General features: G+C 42.3%; 1 protein-coding gene across 1 annotated transcript in view; it reads right to left on the bottom strand.

The window, feature by feature from the left end:
- The window catches only part of adcy3a (adenylate cyclase 3a), a 273,600-nt gene that overhangs the window by 90,057 nt on the left and 161,702 nt on the right, over window positions 1–21,841 (bottom strand). Inside the window, exons 5-8 of the mRNA XM_079239987.1 lie at window positions 6,761–6,872; window positions 5,587–5,714; window positions 4,145–4,303; window positions 2,797–2,962 (exon numbers count right to left, since the gene is read on the bottom strand). Coding sequence (XP_079096113.1) covers window positions 2,797–2,962; window positions 4,145–4,303; window positions 5,587–5,714; window positions 6,761–6,872 — 565 coding nt within the window. The remainder of the gene's footprint in view (window positions 1–2,796; window positions 2,963–4,144; window positions 4,304–5,586; window positions 5,715–6,760; window positions 6,873–21,841) is intronic.

Raw genomic sequence — 21,841 nt, 5'->3', positions numbered from 1 at the left:
ATAGGTGAGGGTAGGAACGTAGATCGACTGGTAAATGGAGAGCTTCGCCTTCTGGCTCAGCTCCTTCTTCACCACGACAGACCGGCGCAGAGTCCGCATTACTGCAGACGCCGCACCGATCCGTCTGTCGATCTCACGCTCCATCCTTCCCTCACTCGTGAACAAGACCCCGAGATATTTAAACTCCTCCACTTGAGGCAGGACCTGACCCCCGACCCGGAGAGGGCAATCCACCCTATTCCGGCTGAGGACCATGGTCTCAGATTTGGAGGTGCTGATTCTCATCCCAGCCGCTTCACACTCGGCCGCGAATCGCTCAAGTGAGAGCTGGAGATCACGACCAGATGAAGCCAACAGGACCACGTCATCTGCAAAAAGCAGAGACCCAATTCTGAGGCCACCAAGCCACTGAATAGACCTTACCAGGGAGGCTGAGGAGTGTGATTCCCCTGTAATTGGAACACACCCTCCAGTCCCCCTTCTTAAAAAGGGGGACCACCACCCCAGTCTGCCAATCCAGCGGTACTGCCCCCGATGTCCACGCAATGCTGCAGAGGCGTGTCAGCCAGGACAGCCCCACAGCATCCAGAGCCTTAAGGAACTCCGGGCGGATCTCATCCACCCCCGGGGCCTTGCCGCCAAGGAGCTTTTTAACCACCTCAGCGACTTCAGCCCCAGAGATAGGAGAGTCCACCCCTAAGTTCCCCAGCTCTGCTTCCTCATCGGAAAACTTTTTGGTAGCATTGAGAACGATCTGTGTGTACCTAAACACGCCCTAATGAACTGAAATACGGTCCTGTAAACTGTCTCAAGTCCAAATGGACTTTGTCAATTGGCTGTCGGTCAAGCACAAATTATATGAAGAGGTGTGAGACTGGGGTAGATTCCAAACATGATTAGCAAAATATATTCACCATTTTAATACCGACCATCAACACATTCCAAAGAGCTACTTCAGGCTTTTATACCCTCCTGCTGCCAATTATTAGAGAACAGCTCACTGAGGCGGAGCTACAATACCAAAACTCCAAAATAGTTCCACATATCAACAACTACAAACAGAACAAAACACAAATATTTACATATACTTGTACAAACATGGAACTAATTCATGAAATAATTCAACAACTAATCTTGCTGCATACTTTGCCTAAACCTTTCATTTATCTCAGCTACGTCATACCAGCTCTTAAAGCTCTGGTAGGTAATGCTGCTCAGAGATATGTTCCTCTGGGTGAGGTGGTTCCTCGTCCTGATAGTAGTCTATACATTCTGTAATCATGAACAATAAGAAATGTACACTGCTCAAATAAAGGGAACACTAAAAAAACATGTAGATCTGAACAAATGAAATATTTTTATAAAATACTTTGGTCTTTCTACAGTTGAATGTGTTGACAACAAAATTACGCAAAAGTTATTTATTGAATATCAAACGTATCAACCCATGGAGGTCTGGATTTGGAGTTCTACTCCAAATCTAGCAGGTCTAGCATTGTCTTGCATTAGGAGGAACCCAGGGCCAACCGCACCAGCATATGGTTCCACAAGGGGTCTGAGGATCTCATCTCGGTACCTAATGGCAGTCAGGCTACCTCATGCGGTCGTCTGTGGTTGCGTTAGGTCGCATGCGGTCGCGTTAGGTCGCATGCGGTCGTGTTAAGTCGCGTTAGGTCGCATGCGGTCGTGTTAAGTCGCGTTAGGTCGCATGCGGTCGTCTGTGGTTGCGTTAGGTCGCATGCGGTCGTGTGTTGTCGCATTAGGTCGCATGCGGTCGCATTAGGTCGCATGCGGTCGCGTTAGGTCGCATGCGGTCGTGTTAGGTCGCGTTAGGTCGCATGCGGTCGTGTGTTGTCGCATTAGGTCGCATGCGGTCGCATTAGGTCGCATGCGGTCGCGTTAGGTCGCATGCGGTCGTGTTAAGTCACGTTAGGTCGCATGCGGTCGTGTTAAGTCGCGTTAGGTCGCATGCGGTCGTCTGTGGTTGCGTTAGGTCGCATGCGGTCGTGTGTTGTCGCATTAGGTCGCATGCGGTCGCATTAGGTCGCATGCGGTCGCGTTAGGTCGCATGCGGTCGCGTTAGGTCACATGCGGTCGTGTTAGGTCGCGTTAAGTCGCGTTAGGTCGCATGCGGTCGTGTGTTGTCGCATTAGGTCGCATGCGGTCGCATTAGGTCGCATGCGGTCGCGTTAGGTCGCATGCGGTCGTGTTAGGTCGCGTTAGGTCGCATGCGGTCGTCTGTGGTTGCGTTAGGTCGCATGCGGTCGTGTTAGGTCGCGTTAAGTCGCATGCGGTCGTGTGTTGTCGCATTAGGTCGCATGCGGTCGCGTTAGGTCGCATGCGGTCGTGTTAGGTCGCGTTAGGTCGCATGCGGTCGTCTGTGGTTGCGTTAGGTCGCATGCGGTCGTGTTAGGTCGCGTTAAGTCGCATGCGGTCGTGTGTTGTCGCATTAGGTCGCATGCGGTCGCGTTAGGTCGCATGTGGTCGCGTTAGGTCGCATGCGGTCGCGTTAGGTCGCATGCGGTCGCGTTAGGTCGCATGCGGTCGCGTGTGGTCGCGTTAGGTCGCATGCTGTCTTGCTAGGTCGCATGCGGTCATGTTAGGTCGCATGCTGTTGTATTAGGTCGCATGCGGTCGTGTGTGGTCGCGTTTGGTCGCATGCGGTCGTGTTTGGTCGTGCGGCACCTTTCTGTATCAAATCCCTGCAAGTCTTTGTACATGAGCCGCCTGAAGATGCTGACACACCGGCATTAATCCTTGTTGGTTGTTTGTTTGCAGTTGGACAGATTGACTTACTACACCGCTGATGCCGGTCTTTCCCACAGATGCTTTTGGAACAACCACAAGATATGTTTCGATGCCTCTTTCCCTCAGGTAGTCACAGCGGTCACCCCCATTTCCAGGCTGAATGTCAAACTCTCCGTGAAGACACTCCATAGTGCTCTGTGAGATGTGAACACGGCTGGACCACAAACAAGGACAGAAAATAATGTCAAAGGTGACAAATGTTTGCAATCTTACTGCAAAACAAAAAAACTTTCCAACGAGTTGAAGCGTAACAAAAGATTAATCATCATCCATATGTGTTAATTAAGATCCATAACAAGCCAACTAAAAAGCCCTGCTGTAAAACTGAAATGCTGCTGAGTTTCTATGTTTTATATATCTGTAGCACTCGCTAAATGGTGATTCATTAAAAAACCAAAGCTCTCCAAGCCTTCATGACCTGATGTGAAAAAGTACAACAGTAAAGCATGAAGCCGCCATCCAGACACATTCAGGAACAAGACAGAAACAAAGTGACTGAAATCCGTCAGTCTGAAGGTTACAAGTCGTTGCTGAGGCTTCAGGAATCCAGCGGACCAATCAGAGCCGTCGTCCACACATCTGGGAACACACCTTCCTCACAGCACTCGGCCTTCCAGCGCTGCTCCAAAAGCCCGATGGCGACTCATCCAGGAGCCACAGCAGAACCCAGAACATCGTGTGCAGAACTGCAGACCTCACTGGCCTCCATGATGCACCAGTCAGAAAGAGGCTGGACAGAAATGCATCATGGGAGAGTTGCAAAGCCAAAACCACGTCTGACCACAAAGGCTCGCCTCACATCTGCCAGGAAACATCTGGATGGATGCTCTCTGCCTGACAAGACAGAAGCGGACTATCTGGAAGGCGTTCGTCCCATTACATCTGGCGTACAAATAAAACATTAGACCTTCATGGCAGCAGCCAGACATGGTGGTGGTACTGTGGTGGTCTGGGCTGCTTCAGGACCTGGACTAGCTGGATCGGTGGAACCATGAATCTACCAGAACATCCTGAAGGACGACGTTTGGCCGTCACTTCGTCACTGCAACAGGACAACGGCCTGAAACGCACCAGCAAGTCCACCTCGGAACGACTTCGAGTCCCAGTCCAGACCAGTCCAGACGCTGTGGTGGGATCAGTTCATGCTGGAAAAGCCTCCAACGCGGCCAAGTTGCAGCGTTCTACGGAGAGGAGACCGAACCATCTCCACAGCAGCGTGATAGACTCACCGCCAGGTATCACAAACGCCTGCTGTTCGGTTCAGGGGGGGCAAATACTTTCTCACAGGTCATAGAGGCGCCACGTTAGCGGCGTTGAAAACCACCTAGGTTCTTACCCTGGGATGCCTCCAGCCTCCATTTTGTTGGCAACAGTGACATCCGTGGACCAAACATCGTACTGCCAGCGTTTCTGGCCCAGCACTCCTCCTAGCACCGTCCCGCTGTGCACCCCCACCCTCATGTCCACATCAGTCTGCGTTTTCTCCCGGACATACCTGTGGTGGGGTCAGAAAGCAGAGGCATGAACCTGTCCATACTGGTTTACCCCGAGGATACAGATATTCCACCAGTATGTACTGACCACCCCCCCACCCCCCTCGCCCCCCGCTGGCGGTAAGAATCAATCAGAATGATTATGGATTGGAATCCTGCCCCTGTCTGAAAGAAAAACCTTGAAATTCAGTGTTTAAACACTGAAAACTTGAAATAAGGTTCTGCAAGTTTAAAAATAAGTTTGAAACCTTGAAAAGTACCCAGAGGAATACTTTATTATTTCAGGTTTGTTGTCAACAACAAGCCGCATCAGAAACAGTTGCAATTATGAAAAATAAACATTTTAGTACTAATTTATGAGATTTAAGCTTTTTTCACAACTTATTTTCAGACTTTATTTCAAGTTTTTCATTTCAATTCCAGGTTACGGCAGGATTCTAATCCCATAATTGATCACCAACCGACTGCCCACAGAAAAGCTTTTCTTGTACATAAAACATCCTAAATAAACCGATTTCTGTGGCCTGACTGGAAACACAGGTGAGCTGTTGAACACGGCAGTCTGCTGGGTTCCTGTCCAGATTACACGTCTGCTTTTATCACATTTACATGAGAAACTATGCACAACTATGCTATTAAAATGTTTCTGTGTTGATTTAGTCATCCCCTAAAATCCATTTTATTTAAAATAAAAAATTGTTTTTTGGGGTCAAATGTTGTGCAATTAAAAGGTGAGTAATCAAAAAGAATTCATTTCAAAGCCTGTAGTTAATCAGTTTAATCAGTCTGGTGGCTAATAAAAATATAACTGTTATGCATCTATCACAAAGGCTAATTTGATCATTACAATGAATGTTTGTACATTAAATTACATAAATAAAAGATGTATTCTTCAGTTAGTAGCAGCGTATTGGATCTCATGGCTAATTCCCAAGCATGTATGAGAGAAGAGCTTCTAGGTAGATTTCTGCTGCCGTGGAGACGGGACGGCGAGGAAACATTTGATAAAACCAACATCCCGCCTTCAGATTAAATGATCCGCTCAGAGAACTAATTAAATCTTCTTCATGTCCAGCTTTAGTTTTTATTGTTTTCATGTTTTAGTTATGTTCAGCAGTTTTTGTGGGAAAGTGCTTTCCGGGTGAAGCCTGACGACGGGACAAAGTCTCACTAGCTCTACGAGAACTGAAGCACATGATGGGCGGAAAAGCACAAAGTTTGGGACAAATTGAGTGAAAATCTAGAAGAAATGTTTTGAGGCTGACAAGCCAAGCGGTGAACTCACGAGATGGCCTCCACCATGGCCAGCCCCATCCTGATGGAGCAGGCGGCGTGGTCCTCCCTGTAGTCCGGAAGTCCACAGATGCAGTAGTAACAGTCTCCCAGGATCTTGATCCTCAGCTGGTGATATTTCTGGAAGTGGAGTTAACGTTTAGGTAAATACGAAGCTCGCGGATCAGATGAGGTCGGGAAAGGGGGCCGCTGCAGTTAGCTTGTGCATTAGCATTGTCTTCTCTTAATGATCACCGCTGATCAAACATCAATGCTGGGTTAGGGTTACTCGTGTCGTGCACTGGACCAATTTCAACGACTTTACTGGTTTAGGCGCCACTTTGGCTGGCAGATCTGGATGTTAGCAAGTAGCTCGTCTGTCCAACACACACGGTGTTCATTTCCACACAAGCACTGGAGACCTGACATGATTTAACTTAGTTTTTTTATTTTCCGAGGAAACATTCGGCTGTAATTTCAAAGGAAAGATCAACATTTATGTCCGAAATATGTCAAATATTCCACATCTTGAGCAATTTACAGTACAGACATTTTAAATGTAAAAGCATAATAACAGGAATTATTTAAAGGGTTTTATGCCTGAGTGTTGTCCAAATGTCACAGTAGGCTAAGCTCCATTTTTCCAACGAGACACAAACTTCATACGGAAACTATGTCCAAAACAATAACCTCAGGAAGGAAGACTGAGGAGTTAGATCTCTCCTGATGTGCATTGCCTCTACGGAGAAAAGATGGTTAACAGATCATGATCTTATTGCGCCAACATCACATTTATCTTTGTTTATAATGATCAGAACAAAAACAATGATCTGCTTTTCAAAACTAAATATAGTTGAAGACACCATACCGGTGTTTCATGCAGCCACACTTATTGTTGCCTGAAAGCAACATTTGCCATTTGCCATCTGGGAAATACTTGTGTTTCAATAGATCTTCATATTTTAATGAACAAACAACTTGCATTAAACTATTAGAAATAAAAGTTTATCCTGCTGTAGTGTGAATATACTTTTCCAGAAAAAACAAGGCAGGAAATTCTATTTTTAAAGAGTTTGTAGAGCAAAATAGCAAAGCAGCCGTTGAATAAACGTTATCCCAAACAAGTAAAGGAAAAGACAAAGTTGGATTCTAAGTAGAAAAGGTCAGTGTGCTCATGTGAAACTCACTGCAGCCAATTTGTCAAAGCGAGCAAAGAGCTCGTTGAGCAGTTTGACCAGTTCCTGGGCGCTGCACGACGACGACAGCTGGGTGAAGCCCACAATGTCTGCAAACAGAATGCTGCATTACAACAGGAGACACAAACAGAACAGCACATTAGTTCATCATGCTGATGCACCAAACATCATCCAAACATCACCCAAATGTCACCCAAACATCACCCAAACGTCATACAAACATCTTCCAAACATCACCTAAACGTCACCCAAACTTAAACCAAACGTCACCCAAACGTAACCTAAATGTCACCGAAACGTCAGCCAAATATCACCCAAACATCAGCCAAACATCATCCAAACGTCACAAAAACATCATGCAAACATCACCTAAACATCACCCAAACATCATCCAAACATCACCTAAACATCAGCCTAAAAACATCCAAACAACATCCAAACATCACCTAAACATCAGTCTAACATCATCCAAACATCATCCAAACATCACCAAAACATCATCCAAACATCACCAAAACATCATCCAAACATCATCGAAAAATCACCTAAACATCAGCCTAACATCACACAAACGTCATACAAACATCTTCCAAACATCACCTAAACGTCACCCAAACTTAAACCAAACGTCACCCAAACTTCGCCCACACGTCACCCAAACGTAACCTAAATGTCACCGAAACGTCAGCCAAATATCACCCAAACATCATCCAAACGTAACAAAAACATCATGCAAACATCACCCAAACAACATCCAAACATCACCTAAACATCAGCCTAACATCATCCAAACATCACCTAAACATCATCCAAACATCACCTAAACATCATCCTAACATCATCCAAACATCACCCAAACATCATCCAAACATCACCTAAACATCACCAAAACATCATCCAAACATCACCCAAACATCATCCAAACATCATCCAAACATCACCCAAACATCATCCAAACATCACCTAAACATCAGCCTAACATCATCCAAACATCACCTAAACATCAGCCTAACATCACCTAAACATCACCCAAACATCATCCAAACATCACCTAAACATCAGCCTAACATCATCCAAACATCACCCAAACATCAGCCTAACATCATCCAAACATCACCCAAACATCATCCAAACATCACCCAAACATCATCCAAACATCACCCAAACATCAGCCTAAATTCATCCAAACATCATCCAAACATCATCCAAACATCACCCAAACATCATCCAAACATCACCCAAACATCACCCAAACATCATCCAAACATCACCCAAACATCATCCAAACATCATCCAAACATCACCCAAACATCATCCTAACATCACCCAAACATCATCCAAACATCAGCCTAACATCATCCAAACATCACCCAAACATCATCCAAACATCACCCAAACATCATCCAGACATCATCCAAACATCACCCAAACATCACCTAAACATCATCCAAACATCACCCAAACATCATCCAAACATCACCCAAACATCATCCAAACATCATCCAAACATCATCCAAACATCATCCAAACATCACCCAAACATCATCCAAACATCACCCAAACATCATCCAAACATCACCCAAACATCATCCAAACATCACCCAAACATCAGCCAAACATCATCCAAACATCACCCAAACATCATCCAAACATCACCCAAACATCATCCAAACATCACCCAAACATCATCCAAACATCACCCAAACATCATCCAAACATCATCCAAACGTCACCCAAACATCAGCCAAACATCATCCAAACATCACCCAAACATCATCCAAACATCACCCAAACATCAGCCTAACATCATCCAAACATCACCCAAACATCAGCCAAACATCATCCAAACGTCACAAAAACATCATGCAAACATCATCCAAACATCACCCAAACATCATCCAAACATCACCCAAACATCATCCAAACATCATCCAAACATCACCCAAACATCACCCAAACATCAGCCTAACATCATCCAAACATCACTCAAACATCAGCCAAACATCATCCAAACGTCACAAAAACATCATCCAAACATCACCCAAACATCAGCCTAACATCATCCAAACATCACACAAACATCAGCCAAACATCATCCAAACATCACCAAAACATCACCCAAACATCATCCAAACATCACCCAAACATCACCCAAACATCATCCAAACATCATCCAAACATCACCCAAACATCACCCAAACATCAGCCAAACATCATCCAAACATCAGCCAAACATCATCCAAACATCACCCAAACATCACCCAAACATCATCCAAACATCATCCAAACATCATCCAAACATCACCTAAACATCACCAAAACATCATCCAAACATCACCCAAACATCAGCCAAACATCACCTAAACATCACCAAAACATCATCCAAACATCACCCAAACATCATCCAAACATCATCCAAACATCAGCCAAACATCACCTAAACATCACCAAAACATCATCCAAACATCATCCAAACATCAGCCAAACATCACCTAAACATCATCCCAACATCAGCCAAACAACATCCAAACATCATCCAAACATCAGCCAAACATCACCTAAACATCACCAAAACATCATCCAAACATCATCCCAACATCAGCCAAACAACATCCAAACATCATCCAAACATCAGCCAAACATCACCTAAACATCACCAAAACATCATCCAAACATCAGCCAAACATCAGCCTAAATTCATCCAAACATCATCCAAACATCATCCAAACATCACCCAAACATCATCCAAACATCACCCAAACATCACCCAAACATCATCCAAACATCACCCAAACATCATCCAAACATCACCCAAACATCATCCAAACATCATCCAAACATCACCCAAACATCATCCTAACATCACCCAAACATCATCCAAACATCAGCCTAACATCATCCAAACATCACCCAAACATCATCCAAACATCACCCAAACATCATCCAGACATCATCCAAACATCACCCAAACATCACCTAAACATCATCCAAACATCACCCAAACATCATCCAAACATCACCCAAACATCATCCAAACATCATCCAAACATCATCCAAACATCATCCAAACATCACCCAAACATCATCCAAACATCACCCAAACATCATCCAAACATCACCCAAACATCAGCCAAACATCATCCAAACATCACCCAAACATCATCCAAACATCACCCAAACATCATCCAAACATCACCCAAACATCATCCAAACATCACCCAAACATCATCCAAACATCATCCAAACGTCACCCAAACATCAGCCAAACATCATCCAAACATCACCCAAACATCATCCAAACATCACCCAAACATCAGCCTAACATCATCCAAACATCACCCAAACATCAGCCAAACATCATCCAAACGTCACAAAAACATCATGCAAACATCATCCAAACATCACCCAAACATCATCCAAACATCACCCAAACATCATCCAAACATCATCCAAACATCACCCAAACATCACCCAAACATCAGCCTAACATCATCCAAACATCACTCAAACATCAGCCAAACATCATCCAAACGTCACAAAAACATCATCCAAACATCACCCAAACATCAGCCTAACATCATCCAAACATCACACAAACATCAGCCAAACATCATCCAAACATCACCAAAACATCACCCAAACATCATCCAAACATCACCCAAACATCACCCAAACATCATCCAAACATCATCCAAACATCACCCAAACATCACCCAAACATCAGCCAAACATCATCCAAACATCAGCCAAACATCATCCAAACATCACCCAAACATCACCCAAACATCATCCAAACATCATCCAAACATCATCCAAACATCACCTAAACATCACCAAAACATCATCCAAACATCACCCAAACATCAGCCAAACATCACCTAAACATCACCAAAACATCATCCAAACATCACCCAAACATCATCCAAACATCATCCAAACATCAGCCAAACATCACCTAAACATCACCAAAACATCATCCAAACATCATCCAAACATCAGCCAAACATCACCTAAACATCATCCCAACATCAGCCAAACAACATCCAAACATCATCCAAACATCAGCCAAACATCACCTAAACATCACCAAAACATCATCCAAACATCATCCCAACATCAGCCAAACAACATCCAAACATCATCCAAACATCAGCCAAACATCACCTAAACATCACCAAAACATCATCCAAACATCAGCCAAACATCACCTAAACATCATCCAAACATCAGCCAAACAACATCCAAACATCATCCAAACATCACCCAAACATCAGCCTAACATCATCCAAACATCACCCAAAGATCAGCCTAACATCATCCAAACATCACCCAAACATCAGCCTAACATCATCCAAACGTCACCCAAACATCACCCAAACATCACCCAAACATCAGCCTAACATCATCCAAACATCATCCAAACATCATCCAAACATCACCCAAACATCATCCAAACATCACCTAAACATCAGCCTAACATCATCCAAACATCACCCAAACATCATCCAAACATCACCCAAACATCACCCAAACATCATCCAAAAATCATCCAAACATCATCCAAACATCACCCAAACATCACCCAAACATCATCCAAACATCACCCAAACATCATCCAAACATCATCCAAACAACATCCAAACATCATCCAAACATCACCCAAACATCAGCCTAACATCATCCAAACGTCACAAAAACATCATCCAAACATCACCTAAACATCACCCAAACATCATCCAAACATCATCCAAACATCACCTAAACATCACCAAAACATCATCCAAACATCACCCAAACATCATCCAAACATCATCCAAACATCACCTAAACATCACCAAAACATCAGCCAAACATCACCCAAACATCACCCAAACATCATCCAAACATCAGCCAAACATCATCCAAACATCACCCAAACATCACCTAAACATCATCCAAACATCAGCCAAACAACATCCAAACATCATCCAAACATCATCCAAACATCATCCAAACATCACCCAAACATCATCCAAACATCACCCAAACATCATCCAAACATCATCCAAACATCACCCAAACATCAGCCAAACATCATCCAAACATCACCCAAACATCATCCAAACATCACCCAAACATCACCCAAACATCATCCAAACATCACCCAAACATCACCCAAACATCAGCCAAACATCATCCAAACATCACCCAAACATCATCCAAACATCACCCAAACATCACCCAAACATCAGCCTAACATCATCCAAACATCACCCAAAGATCAGCCTAACATCATCCAAACATCACCCAAACATCTGCCTAACATCATCCAAACGTCACCCAAACATCACCCAAACATCACCCAAACATCAGCCTAACATCATCCAAACATCATCCAAACATCATCCAAACATCACCCAAACATCATCCAAACATCACCTAAACATCAGCCTAACATCATCCAAACATCACCCAAACATCATCCAAACATCACCCAAACATCACCCAAACATCATCCAAAAATCATCCAAACATCATCCAAACATCACCCAAACATCACCCAAACATCATCCAAACATCACCCAAACATCATCCAAACATCATCCAAACAACATCCAAACATCATCCAAACATCACCCAAACATCAGCCTAACATCATCCAAACGTCACAAAAACATCATCCAAACATCACCTAAACATCACCCAAACATCATCCAAACATCATCCAAACATCACCTAAACATCACCAAAACATCATCCAAACATCACCCAAACATCATCCAAACATCATCCAAACATCACCTAAACATCACCAAAACATCAGCCAAACATCACCCAAACATCACCCAAACATCATCCAAACATCAGCCAAACATCATCCAAACATCACCCAAACATCACCTAAACATCATCCAAACATCAGCCAAACAACATCCAAACATCATCCAAACATCATCCAAACATCATCCAAACATCACCCAAACATCATCCAAACATCACCCAAACATCATCCAAACATCATCCAAACATCACCCAAACATCAGCCAAACATCATCCAAACATCACCCAAACATCATCCAAACATCACCCAAACATCACCCAAACATCATCCAAACATCACCCAAACATCACCCAAACATCAGCCAAACATCATCCAAACATCACCCAAACATCATCCAAACATCACCCAAACATCACCCAAACATCAGCCTAACATCATCCAAACATCACCCAAACATCAGCCTAACATCATCCAAACATCATCCAAACATCAGCCAAACATCATCCAAACATCACCCAAACATCATCCTAACATCATCCAAACATCACCCAAACATCAGCCAAACATCATCCAAACATCACCTAAACATCACCAAAACATCATCCAAACATCACCCAAACATCATCCAAACATCATCCAAACATCAGCCAAACATCACCTAAACATCACCAAAACATCATCCAAACATCATCCAAACATCAGCCAAACATCACCTAAACATCATCCCAACATCAGCCAAACAACATCCAAACATCATCCAAACATCAGCCAAACATCACCTAAACATCACCAAAACATCATCCAAACATCATCCCAACATCAGCCAAACAACATCCAAACATCATCCAAACATCAGCCAAACATCACCTAAACATCACCAAAACATCATCCAAACATCAGCCAAACATCACCTAAACATCATCCAAACATCAGCCAAACAACATCCAAACATCATCCAAACATCACCCAAACATCAGCCTAACATCATCCAAACATCACCCAAAGATCAGCCTAACATCATCCAAACATCACCCAAACATCAGCCTAACATCATCCAAACGTCACCCAAACATCACCCAAACATCACCCAAACATCAGCCTAACATCATCCAAACATCATCCAAACATCATCCAAACATCACCCAAACATCATCCAAACATCACCTAAACATCAGCCTAACATCATCCAAACATCACCCAAACATCATCCAAACATCACCCAAACATCACCCAAACATCATCCAAAAATCATCCAAACATCATCCAAACATCACCCAAACATCACCCAAACATCATCCAAACATCACCCAAACATCATCCAAACATCATCCAAACAACATCCAAACATCATCCAAACATCACCCAAACATCAGCCTAACATCATCCAAACGTCACAAAAACATCATCCAAACATCACCTAAACATCACCCAAACATCATCCAAACATCATCCAAACATCACCTAAACATCACCAAAACATCATCCAAACATCACCCAAACATCATCCAAACATCATCCAAACATCACCTAAACATCACCAAAACATCAGCCAAACATCACCCAAACATCACCCAAACATCATCCAAACATCAGCCAAACATCATCCAAACATCACCCAAACATCACCTAAACATCATCCAAACATCAGCCAAACAACATCCAAACATCATCCAAACATCATCCAAACATCATCCAAACATCACCCAAACATCATCCAAACATCACCCAAACATCATCCAAACATCATCCAAACATCACCCAAACATCAGCCAAACATCATCCAAACATCACCCAAACATCATCCAAACATCACCCAAACATCACCCAAACATCATCCAAACATCACCCAAACATCACCCAAACATCAGCCAAACATCATCCAAACATCACCCAAACATCATCCAAACATCACCCAAACATCACCCAAACATCAGCCTAACATCATCCAAACATCACCCAAACATCAGCCTAACATCATCCAAACATCATCCAAACATCAGCCAAACATCATCCAAACATCACCCAAACATCATCCTAACATCATCCAAACATCACCCAAACATCAGCCAAACATCATCCAAACGTCACAAAAACATCATGCAAACATCATCCAAACATCACCCAAACATCATCCAAACATCATCCAAACATCATCCAAACATCATCCAAACATCACCCAAACATCAGCCAAACATCATCCAAACGTCACAAAAACATCATCCAAAATTCATCCAAACATCACCAAAACATCACCCAAACATCATCCAAACATCATCCAAACATCACCTAAACATCACCCAAACATCATCCAAACATCATCCAAACATCATCCAAACATCACCTAAACATCACCCAAACATCATCCAAACATCATCCAAACATCACCTAAACATCACCCAAACATCAGCCTAACATCATCCAAACATCACCCAAACATCAGCCTAACATCATCCAAACATCACCCAAACATCAGCCAAACATCATCCAAACATCACCCAAACATCATCCAAACATCACCCAAACATCACCCAAACATCAGCCTAACATCATCCAAACGTCACCCAAACATCATCCAAACATCACCTAAACATCAGCCTAACATCATCCAAACATCACCCAAACATCAGCCAAACATCATCCAAACGTCACAAAAACATCATGCAAACATCACCTAAACATCACCCAAACATCATCCAAACATCATCCAAACATCACCTAAACATCACCAAAACATCATCCAAACATCACCCAAACATTATCCAAACATCATCCAAACATCACCTAAACATCATCCAAACATCACCCAAACATCACCCAAACATCATCCAAACATCACCCAAACATCAGCCTAACATCATCCAAACATCACCCAAACATCAGCCTAACATCATCCAAACGTCACCCAAACATCATCCAAACATCACCCAAACATCATCCTAACATCATCCAAACATCACCCAAACATCAGCCAAACATCATCCAAACGTCACAAAAACATCATGCAAACATCATCCAAACATCACCCAAACATCATCCAAACATCACCCAAACATCAGCCTAACATCATCCAAACGTCACAAAAACATCATCCAAACATCATCCAAACATCACCAAAACATCACCCAAACATCATCCAAACATCATCCAAACATCACCTAAACATCAGCCTAACATCATCCAAACATCACCCAAACATCAGCCTAACATCATCCAAACGTCACCCAAACATCATCCAAACATCACCCAAACATCATCCTAACATCATCCAAACATCACCCAAACATCAGCCAAACATCATCCAAACGTCACAAAAACATCATGCAAACATCATCCAAACATCACCCAAACATCATCCAAACATCATCCAAACATCACCCAAACATCAGCCTAACATCATCCAAACGTCACAAAAACATCATCCAAACATCACCAAAACATCACCCAAACATCATCCAAACATCATCCAAACATCACCTAAACATCAGCCTAACATCATCCAAACATCATCCAAACATCACCTAAACATCACCAAAACATCACCCAAACATCATCCAAACATCATCCAAACATCACCTAAACATCACCAAAACATCAGCCAAACATCACCCAAACATCACCCAAACATCAGCCAAACATCATCCAAACATCAGCCAAACATCACCCAAACATCACCCAAACATCACCTAAACATCATCCAAACATCAGCCAAACAACATCCAAACATCATCCAAACATCATCCAAACATCACCCAAACATCATCCAAACATCACCCAAACAACATCCAAACATCACCTAAACATCAGCCTAACATCGTCCAAACATCACCTAAACATCATCCAAACATCAGCCAAACATCATCCAAACATCACCCAAACATCACCTAAACATCATCCAAACATCAGCCAAACAACATCCAAACATCATCCAAACATCAGCCTAACATCATCCAAACATCACCCAAACATCACCCAAACATCATCCAAACATCATCCAAACATCACCTAAACATCACCCAAACATCATCCAAACATCATCCAAACATCACCTAAACATCACCAAAACATCATCCAAACATCACCCAAACATCATCCAAACATCATCCAAACATCACCTAAACATCACCAAAACATCATCCAAACATCACCCAAACATCATCCAAACATCATCCAAACATCACCTAAACATCACCAAAACATCAGCCAAACATCATCCAAACATCAGCCAAACATCATCCAAACATCACCCAAACATCACCTAAACATCATCCAAACATCAGCCAAACATCATCCAAACATCATCCAAACATCACCCAAACATCATCCAAACATCACCCAAACATCATCCAAACATCACCCAAACATCATCCTAACATCATCCAAACATCACCCAAACATCAGCCTAACATCATCCAAACGTCACAAAAACATCATGCAAACATCATCCAAACATCACCCAAACATCATCCAAACATCACCCAAACATCATCCAAACATCATCCAAACATCATCCAAACATCACCCAAACATCAGCCTAACATCATCCAAACGTCACAAAAACATCATCCAGACATCATCCAAACATCACCAAAACATCATCCAAACATCATCCAAACATCATCCAAACATCACCCAAACATCAGCCTAACATCATCCAAACGTCACAAAAACATCAGCCAAACATCATGCAAACATCACCCAAACATCACCTAAACATCATCCAAACATCAGCCAAACATCATCCAAACATCATCCAAACATCACCCAAACATCATCCAAACATCACCAAAACATCATCCAAACATCACCCAAACATCATCCTAACATCATCCAAACATCACCCAAACATCAGCCTAACATCATCCAAACGTCACAAAAACATCATCCAAACATCATCCAAACATCACCCAAACATCATCCAAACATCATCCAAACATCATCCAAACATCACCCAAACATCAGCCTAACATCATCCAAACGTCACAAAAACATCATCCAAACATCACCCAAACATCATCCAAACATCATCCAAACATCACCCAAACATCATCCAAACATCACCCAAACATCATCCAAACGTCACAAAAACATCATCCAGACATCATCCAAACATCACCAAAACATCATCCAAACATCATCCAAACATCATCCAAACATCACCTAAACATCACCCAAACATCATCCAAACATCATCCAAACATCACCTAAACATCACCAAAACATCATCCAAACATCACCCAAACAACATCCAAACATCATCCAAACATCACCTAAACATCACCAAAACATCAGCCAAACATCACCCAAACATCACCCAAACATCAGCCAAACATCATCCAAACATCAGCCAAACATCACCCAAACATCACCCAAACATCACCTAAACATCATCCAAACATCAGCCAAACAACATCCAAACATCACCCAAACATCACCCAAACATCACCCAAACATCACCCAAACATCATCCAAACATCACCCAAACATCAGCCAAACATCATCCAAACATCAGCCAAACATCACCCAAACATCACCCAAACATCACCTAAACATCATCCAAACATCAGCCAAACAACATCCAAACATCACCCAAACATCATCCAAACATCACCCAAACAACATCCAAACATCATCCAAACATCACCCAAACATCATCCAAACATCACCTAAACATCATCCAAACATCACCTAAACATCATCCTAACATCATCCAAACATCACCCAAACATCAGCCTAACATCATCCAAACATCATCCAAACATCATCCAAACATCACCCAAACATCACCCAAACATCATCCAAACATCACCCAAACATCATCCAAACATCACCCAAACATCAGCCTAACATCATCCAAACATCACCCAAACATCAGCCTAACATCATCCAAACATCACCCAAACATCAGCCAAACATCATCCAAACATCACCCAAACATCATCCAAACATCACCCAAACATCACCCAAACATCAGCCTAACATCATCCAAACGTCACCCAAACATCATCCAAACATCATCCAAACATCACCCAAACATCATCCAAACATCATCCAAACATCACCCAAACATCATCCAAACATCATCCAAACATCATCCAAACATCACCCAAACATCAGCCTAACATCATCCAAACGTCACAAAAACATCATCCAAACATCATCCAAACATCACCAAAACATCACCCAAACATCATCCAAACATCATCCTAACATCATCCAAACATCAGCCAAACATCATCCAAACGTCACAAAAACATCATGCAAACATCATCCAAACATCACCCAAACATCATCCAAACATCATCCAAACATCACCCAAACATCATCCAAACATCATCCAAACATCATCCAAACATCACCCAAACATCAGCCTAACATCATCCAAACGTCACAAAAACATCATCCAAACATCATCCAAACATCACCAAAACATCATCCAAACATCATCCAAACATCACCTAAACATCAGCCTAACATCATCCAAACATCACCCAAACATCACCCAAACATCACCCAAACATCATCCAAACATCATCCAAACATCACCTAAACATCACCCAAACATCATCCAAACATCATCCAAACATCACCTAAACATCACCAAAACATCATCCAAACATCACCCAAACATCATCCAAACATCACCCAAACATCACCCAAACATCATCCAAACATCACCCAAACATCAGCCTAACATCATCCAAACATCACCCAAACATCAGCCTAACATCATCCAAACGTCACCCAAACATCATCCAAACATCACCCAAACATCATCCTAACATCATCCAAACATCACCCAAACATCAGCCAAACATCATCCAAACGTCACAAAAACATCATGCAAACATCATCCAAACATCACCCAAACATCATCCAAACATCATCCAAACATCATCCAAACATCACCCAAACATCAGCCTAACATCATCCAAACGTCACAAAAACATCATCCAAACATCATCCAAACATCACCAAAACATCACCCAAACATCATCCAAACATCATCCAAACATCACCTAAACATCAGCCTAACATCATCCAAACATCACCCAAACATCACCCAAACATCATCCAAACATCATCCAAACATCACCTAAACATCACCCAAACATCATCCAAACATCATCCAAACATCACCTAAACATCACCAAAACATCAGCCAAACATCATCCAAACGTCACAAAAACATCATGCAAACATCATCCAAACATCACCCAAACATCATCCAAACATCATCCAAACATCACCCAAACATCAGCCTAACATCATCCAAACGTCACAAAAACATCATCCAAACATCATCCAAACATCACCAAAACATCACCCAAACATCATCCAAACATCATCCAAACATCACCTAAACATCAGCCTAACATCATCCAAACATCACCCAAACATCACCCAAACATCATCCAAACATCATCCAAACATCACCTAAACATCACCCAAACATCATCCAAACATCATCCAAACATCACCTAAACATCACCAAAACATCATCCAAACATCACCCAAACATCATCCAAACATCATCCAAACATCACCTAAACATCACCAAAACATCAGCCAAACATCACCCAAACATCACCCAAACATCATCCAAACATCAGCCAAACATCATCCAAACATCACCCAAACATCACCTAAACATCATCCAAACATCAGCCAAACAACATCCAAACATCATCCAAACATCATCCAAACATCACCCAAACATCATCCAAACATCACCCAAACATCATCCAAACATCATCCAAACATCACCCAAACATCAGCCAAACATCATCCAAACATCACCCAAACATCATCCAAACATCACCCAAACATCACCCAAACATCATCCAAACATCACCCAAACATCACCCAAACATCAGCCAAACATCATCCAAACATCACCCAAACATCATCCAAACATCACCCAAACATCACCCAAACATCAGCCTAACATCATCCAAACGTCACCCAAACATCATCCAAACATCACCCAAACATCATCCTAACATCATCCAAACATCACCCAAACATAAGCCAAACATCATCCAAACGTCACAAAAACATCATGCAAACATCATCCAAACATCACCCAAACATCATCCAAACATCATCCAAACATCACCCAAACATCATCCAAACATCACATAAACATCAGCCTAACATCATCCAAACATCACCCAAACATCATCCAAATATCATCCAAACATCACCAAAACATCATCCAAACATCACCCAAACATCATCCAAACATCACCCAAACATCATCCAAACATCATCCAAACATCACCCAAACATCAGCCTAACATCATCCAAACGTCACAAAAACATCATCCAAACATCATCCAAACATCACCAAAACATCACCCAAACATCATCCAAACATCATCCAAACATCACCTAAACATCAGCCTAACATCATCCAAACATCACCCAAACATCACCCAAACATCACCCAAACATCATCCAAACATCATCCAAACATCACCTAAACATCACCCAAACATCATCCAAATATCATCCAAACATCACCCAAAACATCATCCAAACATCACCCAAACATCATCCAAACATCATCCAAACATCACCCAAACATCATCCAAACATCACCCAAACATCATCCAAACATCACCCAAACATCAGCCTAACATCATCCAAACATCACCCAAACATCAGCCTAACATCATCCAAACATCACCCAAACATCAGCCAAACATCATCCAAACATCACCCAAACATCATCCAAACATCACCCAAACATCACCCAAACATCAGCCTAACATCATCCAAACGTCACCCAAACATCATCCAAACATCATCCAAACATCACCCAAACATCATCCAAACATCATCCAAACATCACCCAAACATCATCCAAACATCATCCAAACATCATCCAAACATCACCCAAACATCAGCCTAACATCATCCAAACGTCACAAAAACATCATCCAAACATCATCCAAACATCACCAAAACATCACCCAAACATCATCCAAACATCATCCTAACATCATCCAAACATCAGCCAAACATCATCCAAACGTCACAAAAACATCATGCAAACATCATCCAAACATCACCCAAACATCATCCAAACATCATCCAAACATCACCCAAACATCATCCAAACATCATCCAAACATCATCCAAACATCACCCAAACATCAGCCTAACATCATCCAAACGTCACAAAAACATCATCCAAACATCATCCAAACATCACCAAAACATCATCCAAACATCATCCAAACATCACCTAAACATCAGCCTAACATCATCCAAACATCACCCAAACATCACCCAAACATCACCCAAAC

This window comes from Telmatherina bonti (genome assembly GCF_933228915.1).
Source record: "Telmatherina bonti genome assembly, chromosome: 5".
Lineage (NCBI taxonomy): Eukaryota > Metazoa > Chordata > Actinopteri > Atheriniformes > Telmatherinidae > Telmatherina > Telmatherina bonti.
Note: the sequence above shows the minus strand (reverse complement) of the source record. Positions and strands in the feature narration are given on the sequence as shown.